This window comes from Osmerus mordax, chromosome 14 (assembly GCF_038355195.1).
Source record: "Osmerus mordax isolate fOsmMor3 chromosome 14, fOsmMor3.pri, whole genome shotgun sequence".
NCBI lineage: Eukaryota > Metazoa > Chordata > Actinopteri > Osmeriformes > Osmeridae > Osmerus > Osmerus mordax.
Genome location: NC_090063.1, coordinates 3146149 through 3164018, shown reverse-complemented (window position 1 = coordinate 3164018; position 17870 = coordinate 3146149). Strand labels below are relative to the sequence as shown.

The following is a 17870-nucleotide window of genomic DNA, read 5'->3' as shown; positions in this document are numbered from 1 at the left end:
TAAACGTCACCTATTAAGTAGTAAAGGATGTGACCTAACCCCTCCCTACCCTAGCTGATGCAGATATTAGCTTGCGTCCCCTCACAAACCTGGAGAGGGGAAGGTTAGGTTGCGTCCTTTCACCAGCCAGCCAAAGGAGAGAGAGCTTAGGTCACATCCTCTCACCACGGTGACAGCTAAGGCCTAATGCCACTTACATAACCACAGACTTGGCCCATGTGGTAATGCTCTGCTTCTAAGTGAGACTCCTCAGCAGCTAAGTCCTGTCTGGCTGGCCACACAGGGACTAGGACCACGACCCATTCTGAGCAGATCAGCAGAAGCTCTTTCTGAGTAGGAGTCACTGCAGGAGTCAATATGATACAGCTCTAACAGACACAGGGTAGATCCCCTGTTGCCTAAGCCCTGCTGCAACCTGCAGCGTTCGTGTGTGTGTGTGTGTGTGTGTGTGTGTGTGTGTGTGTGTGTGTGTGTGTGTGTGTGTGTGTGTGTGTGTGTGTGAATGAGTCTTTCTCTGTGTGTATGTGTGTTTGTGTCTGTGTGTGTGAACAGGGGTGCATGAGTTTATGACAGTTATGTCTAGCATATGGTCACAGGACTTTGGGTCCCACTCATAAGCACTCAAACACACACACACACACACACACACGCACACACACCCCCTGTCTGACAACAGAAGACAATATAGTTATGATTGGAAACACAGTTGCCTAGAGCCAACTGCTGGTCCTCAATGTGAGTTAGCACCCCACTCTAATAGTTCATTTTTTCTCTCCAAATCTCCTGTGCTCACTCCTTCTCCCTAACCACCTCCCTTGTCTCATCCTTTGCCTTGTGCTCTCTTTCATCTAGCTTCCCCTTTCCTCTCTGTAGCTCACACTCCATCTCTCCATCTGTCTCTCTCTCTGGTTCCTCTGTGCCTTCCCTTCCTCCTTCTCTGTAGTCGGTGTCTGACTGTGGTGGCTCATGAGACAGGTTACCGTGAGCCCGCCCCCCCCCCCCCCCCCCCCCGTAAACGAGGCCTCTGGCAGCTACTGTAGCAGAATATACAGTATCTACTGTAGTTATCCGCTTCACACACACACACACGCACACAAACAGACAAACACCCACGCTCAAACACACACACACAAACAGACAAACACACGGCCAAAAGTAACAAGTCTCTCAGTGCTAACCCATGTACATTAAGCTGAGAGTTAGGACTGCATTTACTTTGTAACCTCTCCTGGTGTGTGTGTGTGTGTGTGTGACATTCAGCACCCTTGATCTGACTGCAGTGACAGGTGTGGAGTGAGGGATGAGGAGAGATGCGAGGATGAGGGAGGGATGGAGGGATGACAGGGCTCCATACTGAAGGTATTTTAATCAGAGGCCTATGCAAGCCCTGTCAGCCTGCTGTCAGACACACACCATACACACAAACACACACACAGACACACACACATACACACAAACACACCCAGACACACATGTACAAACTCCCAATTCCCAATAAATGAACCCCCTCCAGCTTTTCTTTTTCCACTCAACTCAACCCCTCCTCCTCCCCCTTTCCCTCTTCCAACAGTTTCCCCCTTCATCTCCCCCTCCATCTCACCCCCCATCCCCTCCTCTCACCCCCCTCCAGTGAGTTGTGGCAGAGCTCCAGGCATCCATTAGTCTTAGTCCTCAGTAGCCCAGCAGGGCAGCATAAAGGCCTCCATCGATCCCCCATCCTTCACTGCTTTACAGTACAGACCAACACACAGTCACACACACACACACACACACATCATACAAATTGTTATCAGGCACACATATATGCAAACACACACACACATACACACACACACACACTTATTCTTAAAGCTGTAATTGGGTGTGCTCAAGCCTTCGGCGAGAGCACAACCTTTGTTCTCTCACATATATATTATTATTATTTTTTTTATTTCTTTTTGCCCCCCTAAAACTCAGTCAATATTTGGCCTACATAGACAACGTAGGTGTCAAAAGTTTCGTCTTGGTAGCGATTGAGTTGCTTCTATTGGAATTTACGTTCCGTTGCATGGTTTAAGCGTAAGTTAAGTTTTTGTGGCGAAAAGTGAAGCTAACGGTGGCTAATTTGCTAGCCACAGTCACTGACGTTACTAACGTCACTGCGTCACTAACGTCACAAAAAACACGCGTGACTACCTTTGCCAGAACATTCGTTTAGCATCTGTTAACTTGGGGGATAGCTAGGCTAACTATAGCTTTACTGCAAGGCAGCTGCAGAAACGCCACAAGAAAAGAGGCCAGGGTGATAACTATTTACTCATTTTACTTTGTGATATGACACACAATTGTGATGTGTAATGTACAATATAAGCTGATATTATTAAGGAAGTACATCTACTTTCGGAAACAGTAGTCTACTATTTCACTGAAGTATTAGCATCATGACATTAGCCTGTGTTTCCCGGGCAACACATACTACAGTGGTCTATGATGTAGCGTTATCTGTTTTCAATCGTTAAAATAAACATTCCTCACATATACATTTTCGTTGTAGGATTTATTCTGACATTAGAAAACGATTTGTTGGTGAAATTACCATTACCTGTGGTTTCAAACCAGTGTAGCTCACTGCAACGCTGTAGCTTACGCGAGACACACTACAAAAACATCTAGCTACAGTACACAGCTGTTTAGGAAGTCAAACGGCGACAGAAAATGTTCGGCACTCCCCTTACTTAAATCAAAAGTCTATCTAACGACTAACCTGAACTTCATTGCCACAGCCTAAACGTTGTCAATCTGTTCATGAAAATAATTAATTTCAGCCTAAACCGTACAACGGAACGTTAAATCCAATTCAACCAACGCAATCGCTACCAAGACGAACACAGCAGTAGTCTAGTACTGTACCGTAGTAGTACAATTTACCGGGGCAGCTTCTCCACACAGGGCTATATCGCATTTTGCGTTGTTACTGACAATGATCGCTACCAGTGAGCTTTTTATGAATGAGCAATTTTCCACTAAATAAATGTCAAGCTTATTTACGTTTTGGGGGGCATATTTTCAGTTAGCAGATGGTACCGTTTGAATCGCGATTCCATCTTCTACTGCCGGGTAACGTCGTAGAATAATCTTCAAAGGGGTTGTTTATTCATGAATGAATGCAATATGAGTAGGCTAAATGCCTGAAAATATCATGAGAAGGGAAAAACTTAAAATGACGTTTAAATCATAGAGATTAGGTCAATTTTTACACCGGTCTGCACTAATGTCACGAAAACACGCGTGACTACCTTTGGCAGAACATTCGTTTCGCATCTGTTAACTTGGGGGATAGCTAGGCTAACTATAGCTTTACTGCAAGGCAGCTGCAGAAACGCCACAAGAAAAGAGGCCAGGGTGATAACTATTTACTCATTTTACTTTGTGATATGACACACAATTGTGATGTGTAATGTACAATATAAGCTGATATTATTAAGGAAGTACATCTACTTTCGGAAACAGTAGTCTACTATTTCACTGAAGTATTAGCATCATGACATTAGCCTGTGTTGCCCGGTCAACACATACTACAGTGGTCTATGATGTATCTGTTTTCAATCGTTAAAATAAACATTCCTCACATATACATTTTCGTTATATGATTTATTCTGACATTAGTAAACGATTTGTTGGTGAAATTACCATTACCTGTGGTTTCAAACCAGTGTAGCTCACTGCAACGCTGTAGCCTACCCGAGACACTAGTGTGAGTAGCTAACAAAAACTCCTCAGCTGTTCAAGTCAAACGGTGACAGAACATGTTCGGCACTCCCCTTACTCAAAAGTATTTCAATAGTTGAAACAATCTGACTACTAACCTGAACTTCATTGCCACAGCCTAAACTTTGTCAATCTGTTCATGAAAATAATTAATTTCAGCCTAAACCGTACAACGGAACGTTAAATCGAATTCAACCAACGCAATCGCTACCAAGACGAACACAGCAGTAGTCTAGTACTGTACTGTAGTAGTAGAATTTACCGGGGCAGCTTCTCCACACAGGGCTATATCGCATTTTGCGTTGTTACTGACAATGATCGCTACCAGTGAGCTTTTTATGAATGAGCGATTTTCCACTAAATAAATGTCAAGCTTATTTGCGTTTTTGGGGGCATATTTTCAGTTAGCAGATGGTACTGTTTGAATCGCGATTCTATCTTCTGCCGGTAAAGTCGTAGAATAATCTTCAAAGGGGGTTCTTTATTAATGAATGAATGCAATATGAGTAGGCTAAATGCCTGAAAATATCACCAGAAGGGAGATTAGGTCCATTTTTACACCGGTCTGCCAAATTTATTTGTTTTGATTCAACGATGAGGCTGCCTCTTGCAGGGGAAATGAGAAGACATCTATTTCATTCTACACTTCACTCGTATTTTCAGTTGTAAATGAGCAGCAAAAAAAATGCCGTTAAATCTATTTAATCTTTATAAATAATAAGTATGCATTTTCATATAAAATATACATAAATCAGTTGTAAAAATGTCATTCAAAAACGGACCCCTGTGCAACCGACGCAAGCAAGCACACCCTACAATTTCCCCAGAAATTGTACCCTCTCTAGTTAGACTGTACTTTCCAGATCAAGTACCTAGATGAGATGTTGCTCTGCCAGAGAGACAGATCTCTGTATTTACTGTGAGATGACTCAATCACAGGTCTTGTACACACACACACACGCACACACACATGCACACACGCCCCTACACAGGTACCATTGATGCACTGTGGGATTACAGGCCATAATGGTTGGCGACATTGGCTGTCTTCCTCATTCGAGGGTTAACGTTGCTGTGGCAACCGCTGCCCTCCTCCCCCTTTGTGCTGTGCCAATATTGGCCTTGTCATGTACAAATTACTGTCTCAGTTATCAAACCTAAAATGTTGATGGCAATGATCGTCATGGAAGTGTTGATTCGCACCATCACCTGGAAGCTGTGGCTCCATGTAGCTACCCATCATCTGACCCCATCCATCACCTCCTCAGCAGCTCAGGAGCGCATCTGGAGAGGGTTAGATCAGACCATCCCTCTCCTCTGGCTGACAGTGAACAGATAACTCAAATCACCTAGGGAACGCCAAGATAGTGGAATGACAGACATAAAGGAGGAAAGAGAGAGAGAGACAGGCAAGCAAGTAAAACAGCCATGTAAGCAGGCAGGCAGGGTGGCAGGGCAAGCAGGCAGTGCATCTAATAGTGAGGCACATAGATAGACAGACAGACAGACAGGGACAGAGGGACCTGTCCCTCTCAGTGCTGCTTTGCTCACTCCACGAGGCAATGAAGAGAAGCAATGATAAAATTTTCAGGAGGTCGACCGTGTGTACAGCGAGCAGGCACGCACTTGAAGACAAACATCCTGGTGTGTAGTGTGTAAGAGTGGACTGGCTTACAATTCAGTAGCCACTGCAAGGTTACAGAGAGGGGGGGGGGGGCTGAGGGGGGGTGGGGTGTATGTGTGTGTGTGTGTGGGGGGGGGGGGTTAAGAGTAATGGCCCGCTGCCTTAGCGTGTAAGACTGCACTAATAGTGATTGCTTTCTTCCTCCTCCTCTCCTCCTTTTGCTTAACTTCCTCTCATTCTCCCATGTTTCCATCTTGCCCCTTTCAGCTCTGTGGCCATATCTGAATGTGTGTTTGTGTGTGTGTGTGTGATAGAGAGAGAGAGAGAGAGAGAGAGAGAGAGAGAGAGAGACATAGAGAGTGGAAATAGAGAGACAAAGAACATGTGTTTGAGAGACAGAGGGAATGATAATTAGATAGATAGGGATACATAGATAGAGAGATAGCGAATGAAAAGGAAGGGTGTTTGTTTGAGAGAAAGGGAGAGAGAGATGTGCATGCTGTGACTAGGCAGCATGCAGTTATAAAGCAGCCTCTCTCGTTCTCCTGTCGATTGTGCTCGAGCAGCCTCTCTCGCCCGTGCATTTACTCGCTGGACTGCTCCGTGGACTCCGTCATCAAAACGCACACACACCCAATCAGGCGTGCTCGCTCGCTCGCGCTGCCTCTCCGACACACACACATTCACACTCAGGTGCGGAGTCAGAGTGTGGAAGATGCAGAGGCAGGAGAGCATGTCTTCAGACTCACTGTCAGGTAAATGCATGATCTGATACATATTCTTCTCTCTTTCACCCTGCCTTTCTCTCTCGCTCTTCCCGTTTTTCTGTACTTCCTTTTGCCATGTTGACAAAAATTTAGTTTTTTTGTCTTTCTCACAGATTATGTACGTAACACTGTTTCTGTCTGTTTATTTCTATTTGTCTTTGTTTCCATCTGTCTCTTCTGAACTTAGTGTGTGTGGGTGTGTCTGCACCTGTGTGTGTGTGTGTGTGTGTGTGTGTGTGTGTGTGTGTGTGTGTGTGTGTGTGTGTGTGTGTGTGTGTATGTGTGTAGCATACTGCTCTAACTGTGGCTAATTGGGTAGTGTTGTGCTGTAGAATACAGAGTAGAGGTTACCGTAGTTACTGTACATACACAAGTACCTGAAGCAACCACTGTACTACACTGTACTACAAAATCGAACACTAGACTATACTACATTACATCATAGAGTACTATATCGAATACTACATTCTACAGCATATAATGCAATGCTTCATAACCGTAGAATAATACCGTAAAACAGTATAGAATACTAATATACACTGCACTACGGCACGGAGTACTACAATACAATATGTTACAGCACAGAATACTACAGAAAACTACAGCAGACTCTACAGCATGGAATACTATACTGTGCTTCATCACAGCATGTTCTATTATGCTGTACTACAATACTTTGCAGATACAACACAGAGCATGGACGCACACTACACTTGTGTATCAAGCGACACACACATTTGTACAGTACCTTGCAGCACTGGGAGTAGTACTGCATAGTAGTTTACAGGGTAGAATAGTGTCCTTGGTTGAGTTGGGTAGCACAGATGGAGAAGCCTGTGTTGCTCTACAGACCAGAGGAGGACAGAAAGGAGATCCAGAAGCATCCTTCTGACCTACTTCCAAACAAGGCTCGGATCTCTTCTTCTCCTGCCTCCTCTTGTTCTTTCCCTCCTTGAAATCTTTCTGTCCTCCTCACCCTCCGCTTACCCACCCTCTCTCCTCAAATTCGTCTTCGTTCTCCTCACTCCCCTCTCCTTCCCACTCTCCCTCGCTCCTCTTCGAATTCTACTCCTTTCCTGTTGCTCCTCTCTCCACTTACTGTCTCTCTCTCCTCCCTCCTGCCTTGTTAGGCTTTGAGTGAGAGCTGTCCTAACAGAGATAGTAGTGTGTGCGTACAAGTGTGTGTGTGTGTGTCTATTTATGCACAGCCAGCGTGTCACAGAGCACAACCCAGTAGCAACTGAACTACGGAGCATTATTGAAGTAGGCGCTGAACTAAAAACTGTTCGTATACACCCACTAGATTGTCTGGAGAGAGACATCAAAGCAAACAGCGTCTTCGATGCTGTTTGGCTGTTGAAACGGTGTCACAGTCCTCTATTGTATGGGGATGTACAGTATGGTTGATGCAGAAAGGCTGAGGCTGAGCGAGTGTCCTGTAGCTGGACAGGGTGGCATTGGTTTTCTTTTCAGACAGGGAAGAGGACAATGACACTCCTCAATATCAAATGTTCTATGCTCACTCTGAATGGGTAGGTCTTCATCCTTTTAGTGGCAACTTTGAAGGATACAAACACCCTGGAGGAAGTAGCACGTTACTTAATACACACGGGTCCATAGACATAGACTACTCATATTCATTATCTTCACTTTTCTTCTTGGTGACATACATGTGAGATAACAATATTATCATATCTTACTGTGACCTGTACCTGGCCATTGAACTTCAATTACAAGTCCTTTCTAAGGATGAAACAAATCATGAAAAACTTGTGATTTTCTCAGAGACGGACAGCCAGGGGGTGTCTGTTCATTCTTCTCTGGACGTGGAAAGACGTTCTCTGAAGTCTAATCCCACCTGGGACTTTCTCTTTAATTAACTCAGAGCAGATTCTGTCTCCGTCTGCTGCCGTCTGCTAGTCGGGCTTCCCAGAAGTTCAACCTGATGGGAATACAGCCGTAATCTCAGTCAGGGAGACACGTTTTAATTATAATCCAGGATCAGTCATCTTCCCTGTGAATAAACTGTCGAGGGATTGCGTGAAGTGGATTTGGCGATTCTCTACATATCATACACTATAGCAGGTGGGGAATAATATGAAGTCAAAGCCTATTTTTCCCCAGTCTCATGTATATCGGATAGACTTAAGTTTTTCAGTTGTGAATCGGAACTCAAACCTTTTCACAGGTCAAAAGTTTGGAGAGAAAAAAAATTCTCTTGTCTCTTAGCCTGACATCAATCACATCTGATTTTGTTATCAATAATCTATCATACTAAGCTCCGTTAGTAATAAACCGAGCTCAGTTGAGGTAGTAGACCATTGACATTTACCTGTCTGTCGGGGGCAATATTGCCCGACCTGTAGAGATCAGTGTAAATCTGTTTTTAATTAAAGATGCTGTAAAGCAAATTCCATGATTTGCTTCTCAGTACATTATATATACATGTGAAATGAGTTGCTGAAAGCATGTGCAAAGCGCAAAAACTATTTCGCACTGAAATGTGGAGTTAGACCGTTGAACAGATTCTCACCCGTTTTCAGCTCAGGTTTTGTATAGGCGGGGCAATACCCAACCTATCTACGTCACAGCCACCTATCTACGTCAGATCACTGCATGGCTCTTCCTCTCACTTGCCGTAGTGTCCATTATCCGGGTCGTAGGTACTTGAGAGAGGCGGGGCCTTCCACGCAGGGGGTTGAGCTTCAGCTCCTTCAGGCGACACGCCCCCCCAGTCTCAAGCAGAGAAGACTGCTGATTTTCTCACAACCTCAAAGCCTAATTTAACATACTTGTCTGTGTGTTTTTTTAATTCAAATTTGGATGGGTAGTTAACAACACATTCTTCTGTGGTTTGACGAACTTAAAACTCATTTTCAGTTCTGCTTTACAGCATCTTTAATGTATAATGCACATTCAACTGTCATTATGGAGAGGTATTGATAGAAAATCTCCCCTAGCTGATTCACTAGACTTATGTCTGTCATCTATCTTACAATACTGGTTATGGGGAGCAACACACACACTCTCACATGTACACACACACATACACACACAGGAGCAGGATCTGATAAGCAGAACTTTACTTTAGGCTTGTAAATATAAAGGTGAATTCTATAGTTTCTTGTCTCCCCCCTCGTCCCCCTCGTCCACCTTCATGCCATTTCGGCTCCCATCCAGCTTCAATAATCAAACCTTGAGCTGGAACACTTATCCGCACATCTATCAACTCGTGAACCTGACCCTGAGCGACTTCTCCTGGAACACACGCGCAGAGCGACAAGGTGCAGGGCTGTTTCAGCACCTCTCTGTGTTTAGCTGTTTTGTGTGTGGCTATTTTAGCTTGTGTTGGCCCCGTTAAACAGATGTGCGGCTAAACAGTTTTCTTAGGCTAAGTGGAGGAACCATTCTCAACCCTCCTGGGGGTTGAGAAAGACGGCAAGAAAGAGAGACATGGATAGACCGAGAGAGAATGAGAGAGAGAGACAGGAGGGGATAAAGGATAGATGGATAAAGTAGACATGGAGAGACACAGAGAAAGAGGGATAAATATAAGAGAGAAATATAATAGAGAGATAGATATAAAAAGAGTTGAGAGAAAAAGAGAGAGGGGAAATAGAAAGATATGAGAGGAGACAGGAAGTAGTTTACATTTACATTACATTTAGTCATTTAGCAGACGCTCTTATCCAGAGCGACTTACAGTAAGTACAGGGACATTCCCCTGAGGAAAGTTGGATGAAGTGCCTTGCCCAAGGACACAACGTCATTTTGCATGACCGGGAATCGAACTGGGAACCTTCGGATTACTAGCCCGACTCCCTCACCGCTCAGCCACTTTGATTCCCAGCTAGTTAAGTTATCACCTGGCTGCTCTCTGTTTACACTCCCACTTCCTCTCTCAGGACCAGGGCAGCCAACCAGAAGCTTTGCATGGGAGACATAACACTTGGCACCCTGACTCTGGGCTCAACCTCTCAGGCTCATCCTAGTTTCTTAAGGGAGGTAAATGAGACACATCCACGCTAGCCGTCCAGTCCATCCTAGTTACGATGCCAACCGCTCACTGCTAATTACATCTCCAACTGCCTCTCTATCCCTCCCACTTCTCTCCTTTAGGGAGGGTAGGAGATGAGAGTTTATTATTCTGGCACCTGGAAGACAGACAGACGGGCAGACCGACTTACATGCAGGCAGGCAGATGGACAGGCAGAAAGACAAACAGGTGGACACACTCAGTACTGAACACAAAGGGTGTGGTGTAGGGGGATGTTTGCTGGGAGTGGGGCATCCCGTTAGAAAGCAGATGAGAGGGGGGGAAGTGGGGGGGGGGGGGGGGGGACATGACCAGCCAGGGTGCAAGGCAACCACAGCTCCAGGGCATGCAGCACAACTTTCATGGTGGAAAAACAAAACAGCTCTCTTTTTTTCTTTGCTTAGCAACCTAATCTGTCTTCTTTTTCTCTCTCTATTGTGGCATACTGAATCTGTCTCTCTCTCTCTCTCTCTCTCTCTCTCTCTCTCTCTCTCTCTGTCTCTCTGTCTGCCTCCGTCTCTCCTCCGGGCATGTGGCTGTGCACAGATAAGGCTTCTGTTCTGGCCGGCGCACCTCAACAATCTGTGGTGTCATTGGCTCAGGTCGTGGATGAAGGGGTGTGAATAAACACCCGTTTCCACACCTCTCTTATCGACCACCCTTTTCTAACCCACACCCCACCCTTCTCTGTATTGATGCCTGCCTTGGAGCGGGTCATGTGACGCTGACATAATCCTTGGTCTCACTGACTAACCAAACCATTCTCAGATTGAATATCACCAAAAACATCACCATACATTTACTGATGACTGAAAATAACCTAGCGGTCTTTGAACGTTAGTTCTTTGTGTGTAACATCACCAAACGACTTTTGATTGAATACAACCCAACGTGTGTGGACAGAATATTACCAAGATGGCCGTTGTGTATGCAACTCTTCAGCTTTATCGCCTGTCTGTTTTTTATTTCCCAATTCCTATCCTGACAAAGCTATTCCCCACCGTCTACCCACAAGTGATGTCATGACATCACGACTCACGACAGGTCTACACTCCCTACCAGCTTTGAGGGGGTCTGATCAGTTGATCACCCCCCCCCCCCCCCCAACCCCCTGGAGATCATCAGGTATCAACGCATCAGGTGTTATTGGATAACCCTATCTTTCCAACCGATCCCTGGAGGGCTCTGATAGGAGAGTCTAATCCAGTGAGAGGTGGGGGGGGGGGGGGGCAGGGGGGCTTAATGGAAAGCAACAGGCAGCAGTGGTTGATCATGTCCTGCTCGTCTCCCTGAAGAAGGTGAAGAACGACAGGAGAGGAGTGGGAGAAAGGAGAGGGAGGGCAACGAGGAGATGAGAAGAGTGTTTTAAGCGCCGCATCGATTCCTATTCGGGCTCTGAAAACAGCCCAGCTGCAGACCTATTTAACACATCCTGTTCCGAAGGACACACACACACACATGCACACACACACACAATCGTTCTCCCATCACTGTATTATGCAAGGGCACACATGCACGGCACACTCAAAGGGAAATTCAGAAAGCTGTGCTTATCTTGTTCTACCTATCAGTATGGTTCGTGTGTGAGTGCTAGGTGGTTTATGTCCTGTTTACGTAAACAGGCAAGCTTATGACCAGGCCTGCTCTCTAATGTTCCCTGTCTGCTACCCAGAGCTAATAAAGACCTGGCCCCTTCTACGTCATGGACGAAAACAAACGATTATTAGCTGCAGGAAATCAGCTAGGAAACCTGGAATTGGTGACCTTTTTGGTGTGTGCGCATGTCTGTGTTTGTCAACTGCATGTGTTCAATGCTGCTTGTGCATATATATGTTAATGTGTGTATGCTAATGTTTACACGTGTTTGTGTGTGTGTGTGTGTCACTATGTACACTGTAGAGGCAATCTTTCTAAATGTCAGTCAGCAGAATGGTAGCAGTCAGCACTCTTGCTTGGGAAGCTTTACACTAAGGGGTCTGACCGAGTGTTGCCTTGAGGAAGCTATAGATCTGATTACTGCTCCCGTCATTTTTCTCAAACACACACACACACAGTAGACAGGTACACACACACACGAGCGCACCACTCTCACAAATCCCACAAAATGTCAGAGTCATAGCCTCACTATGTGTTATCAATCAGAACCATAAAAACTCCCAGTAGAGGTTCTGTCAGCTCCCCGTCCATGACGCTGTCCTGGTGCATTCTGGGATGGCAACTCTGGGACTGCCTGGACAGGCTAATTTAAAGCATGACTAACCTGAGTTGTTGTTTACACATACAGGACATACTCACACATATAAACACACTCACAGTCTGCATGCACAGGAACACAGTAAATGCACACACAGGCACGTGTTCACACGCATGTATTCACACACAGGCAGTCTTAGACATGCAAACACAGGCACATACATACACACACAGGTACACACTCACATGCAGACAAAGATACACACACACACACATACACACAGAGACACACAAACATACACACACAGGTACACACTCACATGCAAACACAGATACACACACACACATACACACAGAGGCACACAAACATACTCACACAGGTACACACACACACACACACACACACACAGATGGCAGCAGTGATTTGTAGGTCTTATTATTCTCCGTCCTGTGTACTGTAATGGATGGAGAACAGCCTGGTCATGTGACCTGCGCTGACAGACAGCTTTGCTAATGAGCTGAGCTTGTTTGCTCTCTCTCTCTCTCTCTCTCTCTCTCTCTCTCTCTCACTCTCCAACTTTCTCTCTCTCCCTCTCTATCTCTCTCTCTCCTCTTTCTACTATGTCTCTCCCTCCCCCCCTCCCCCCTCTTTCTATCTTTGCCTCCTCTCTGTCTTTCTAATTCTGGCTGTAAATAACTGTGACCATGGTAACTTCCCTAGACGGTTCAGTTTCATAGCTGAAATACTTACATACACTTCTCTATTTTGTGTTCCATACATGTTTACATTTCTGGAGCACATTTTTTCATTGAAAACACTGTTATAGCAAGGTTTTCATGAACCAATAACTAAAACATGTCCCTGAATTTCAGATAATGTTTGACACAATGTAAACCATACAATCACACAAATACCACAATTGTCCTTGTTATAGAATGCCGATTTTCCAGTCAAACATTCTAGAATACCGTACCACAATTGCTTGTTGAACAATCATGCTTGTCACTGTAGTGGTCACAGTCATTTACTTTAAGTCAGCAACACAAATTCGCCAAAATGCAATTTGTGGAAAACAAAGAAAGCTAAGAAAACAAGGAAAGAAACATACAGTAGAGAACCTAGGTAAGAGGGTTAGAGTATGCTACAATACTGTAATAGCAATAACAATTCATTCTGGGTCAGCATCCTGTCTCCCACCAGGGTCAGGCCAGAGATTTTCATCAACATCACAGGCTATACTTGTCCAGCTCCTCTCATTCTTACAATTCCTCTGCTCATCCTCTGATGTTTGCATCCATGATTCCGAACAAAGGTGAGCTTACCTATTGCCCTTTTGATTCTGATTGGTAGTTTGAGTATTTTTGGATGGTAGTTCTTACACATGGACAGTTGGCTGTAAAGGGCGTTTGAATTGCGCTGGTTTGAATTGCGCTGGTTTGAATTGCGCTGGTTTGAATTTACTTGTTGAACGGCAGTGTTTCCTATATGACAACATGGTGACAATTGTGTCTTAAAATGAGAGGTGTGTTTAGACTTTTGCAAAGAAATGTGAATAGACCAGAGACATTTGTCAAAAAGGGTAAATAGTGTTTATAGACTGGGGTACGTGGACTTTCTGCTGAGAATTGGCTAAATGGTTTGGTGAGGAGGGCTTAAACTAACAATCTTTGGTGTTAACGATCGTGAAAAACTGAGAGCTGGAGCTAACACACTTCTGCAACACACTCCTAAACCAGCTTTAATGATTGGATGACCGCAAGCACAATGAGAATCCTTCTCTTATGATTCGACTTTCTGTTAACTGCGAGATAACAACTGCTCATCTTTGCTATTTCTAGCTAAACCAATATATTATCTTGGGTTTATGTTCTCAGTAAATCTCGCCCAGCGATTCCATGGAAACGGCTCAAATGTTATTGGTTGCGAAAGTCTGGTAATGGTCATAGTCTTGAGTGGGCATGATCAATTGGACAATGTTCGCTTGGCAACCACAGCACCAATATACAGCGTGCTGAGAAATCGTCGAAAACCTTTGCTGTTATAACAGATATGTATAGATAAGTGGTGAAGCATATCCAAAGGTTGCAGGTTCAAATCTCTCCCTCTCCCACTTTGGAGAAAAGCATCTGCTGAATAAATACAGTTTTATTATTGTCATTAAAATGCAGCAATTGGTGTGTTTGGACAGATTATGTTATAGCCCTCGTGCTGGGCTGTACCTCTGGGGAAGGAAGCTCTGGAACAGGAAAGGTAGACTAGTGTCCTGTACCACACAATGACTGAACTACCCCTTGCCTCCTTGCACTCTGCAAGGCAAGCGAGCACACACACAAGGGCAGGCAGAAAGGCATGCGCACCAACAGGTGGCGACACTGAGCTTTCAGTCATTTTTTCAATGCCATCCTACTACAGCACCTTCTCTCTTTTTACCTCCTTCTCTCTCTCCTTCACTCTCTATCTCTATCTTTTACTCTCTCTCGTCTCTCTCTCTCATTCTCTCTCCCTTTTGCTAAATGAAGCCACTCAGAACTTCTCGTCCATTGCAGTTTCAGTTACTTGGAGGAAGACATTAACTGTTTGATGGTAAGACACAACTCTGTTACTATAACATGCAAAATTGAGTGGCTGAGACCTGTTCTTCTAGGCCACCCAGATGGTTATATCCAGCACACCCATTCTCTAACATACCATACATGATGTTTGAAGAAGTGGAGGATAGTGGCAGAAAGGAGAAGAGTGGAGCAGGGAAGACTCTATGGAGGATATCTCATTAAGGAGGCAATACAAGAGGTCTGTTTTGTGTTAACAGAACAGAGGAGCTTGTTTTCACAGTGGAAAAATAAATGAAAGAGAGAAATATTAAATGGAAGTGGGATTGCCTGGCAAGTTGTTTTCTGCTATCTCACTTTGGATAGTGCCTGTTCTTTTTTTCTTTATCTCTCTCTCTTCTCTCTCTTTCCTGCTTTATCGTTTGCTGAGACATGCGACACATTAACATATTGATCAAACACCTCGTTCCCCCTCACACCTCTCCTCTTCCCTTCCTTCCTTTCTTCCCTCCTTCTTAATTTTTTCCTTCCTTTTTTCTTCTCACCTCAATCCTTCCTTCCTTTTTTCTAATTCGATGACTCTGTTTGTCCCTGCCGCTTCCCCCAGACACGCGGGGTCCCCCGGCCCTCTGGATGTCGTGTGGCCACCCCTACGAGGAGAGAAGAGTGTGGAACCCCAAGTTCTGCATGGTGACCGACTGCCAGATGTTGCTCCTGGATAGAGAGGAGGTAAGGATCTGACACAGACTTTCTCTCTTCCAGTTTGCTTCTCCGTCTTTCTGTTTGTCTGTCTGGTTCTCTCTCTCTTTCCTTTTTTGTTTCTGTGTGTCTGCTTCTATGTCTGTCCATGTATCTGGTCTTCTCTCTTTCTTTCTATTTCTCTCTCTTTGTTTCAGTCCCCTAATCCTGTCCTCACTCAATCATACATCCCGTCTCTCATTTCTTCCCTTCCCCCTGCTTCAACTCCAGACTCATTTTTCATTTCAAGATTTCTCCTGTTCAATTTCCTCCTCCATCCCACTCCATATTTCTTCCCCACCCTCTTTTCCCCTCTCTCCTCCTCCACCACCGTCACCTCTCTCCTTCAATTCCTCCCCCCTCCCCTTCTCCCTGCCCCTGTACTCCTCATTCCGCTCCTACATACTCTTCTCCTCTTCAGATCTATGTTCCCTCCTTCCTCCATCCTCTCCTCCCTCCCCATCTCCATCCCATCTCTTATCTTGGAGTATTGCTGTGCCATTGGTGACCAGTGAATCGTAACGTGAACCATGAGCATGTTCTGTGCTCTGTCATACTGACACGTGTGTGTGTGTGCGAGAGTGTGGAAGTATGTGTGAATGTACACACATATATATATATATAAATATATATGATACAGTGGGCTTACTTGCACCCCTTGGGAAAGATGAGTAAAAAGTGTGTACAAAAGATCACCTTTTTGTAATTCAGCTTAATGTCACATTGGAAAAAATTAAAACAATTCAACCTTCAATTGAAGTAAATGTATTTTGAAAACCATTTGTGAAATCATGTGTGCCACAATTATTGGCATCCCTACATTTAATGCTTTGCACAACCTCCCTTTGCCCATAAACAGCACCAAGTCTTCTCCTTAACATCTATTAAGGTTGGAGAAAACAGAGCTAGGAGTCTGAGAGCATTCCTCATTTCCTCTCCTCCCTTGTGCACTATTCTCTTCTTTTTTCTCCAAAGGTGGGTTTGGCATCAAAATAAATATTTCTTGATGACAGATGTTTTTATCTCAAAATAAATCAACTTAAATTGAAGGTTGGATTGTTTGCATTTTTTCCAGTGTGACATTAAACTGAATAACAAACACTTTTTATTCATCTTTGCCAGGGGTGCCAATAATTCCGGAGGTGACTGTTTATATATATGAGCATGGCTAGAGGCGCCTGCAGAAAGTTATAGACCAGGTGGCCAGAACACTGCAGCTAAGGAGCAGAAGCCCAAGGAACACACACACACACACGTGTAAGCACACACACACACACACACGTGTAAGCACACACACAAGATCTTATGTATGAGTTACATATGAGGGGACAATAAAGCTTGATTCTAATGAATAATTAAGGCTGCGTCAATCAGAATCAGGTACGATGATTACCAATTAAGACAGGCTGAGAAATGTCTATACGCACACACACACACATAAATCCAGTCACATTTGATTTGTGGAGTAGGCACAAGATCATAGTCATGGGATTTGCTGACAGAAAATTTTAATAGAAGACAGAGAGCTCTCATAATGCTTCTCTAAACGAACATGAGGGAATTAGAATCTAAGGATTACCCAGGTCACTAAAGAGTCTGTGTGTGACTTTGTGTGTTGTGTATGTATGTGTGCATGTGTGTGTGGACTGGTTATGTAATGACTCAAATCTATTCCTGACTCTCAGTCAGGAATAGAGTTGTGAGGGTCTTTACTTATTTAGAATGCACTTTTATAAATCGAGGGGAAAGCGTAGGTCTGTAATTTCTCTCACTCACACACACGCACATACACACACACACAAACACGCACACACACACACACTCCATCGCCAGCTCACCAGTTAGCCAGTTAGTCAGCCAGCCTGCCAGCTTGTCAGGTAGCCAGCCAGCTAGTTAATGAACTCATACTTCAGCTGCAAAACTAAGACAGTCTTCTAGTACAGGCTCAAAAGGTCACTGATGCTGCTGCTGTGTTTGATGAGACCTTTCTTATTATGTAGACCCTTTGAAGGTGCATAGTGACGATGTCACCAGGCCAGGACTTGAGGGCAGGCAGGTTTGAAGCACCAAAACATCCTCTAGAGGGTTTGCACGTAAACATGCACACACTCTATCTCACACACAGGCATGTCAAGTTGTGGCCCGGGCACACATCATTGATTCAACTGGAATTTTTGGTAATACAATATTTGCTGATAGGTTCTTTCTTATGGAG

The 17870-nt window shown here is 44.5% G+C and overlaps 1 protein-coding gene across 1 annotated transcript in view; it reads left to right on the top strand.

Annotated features, from left to right (window-relative positions):
- Nucleotides 1-17870, top strand: part of LOC136956194 (disabled homolog 2-interacting protein-like) — a gene marked incomplete in the record, with an annotated part of 129036 nt that overhangs the window by 5069 nt on the left and 106097 nt on the right. The window contains 1 exon segment of the mRNA XM_067250064.1: nucleotides 15525-15646. Coding sequence (XP_067106165.1) covers nucleotides 15525-15646 — 122 coding nt within the window.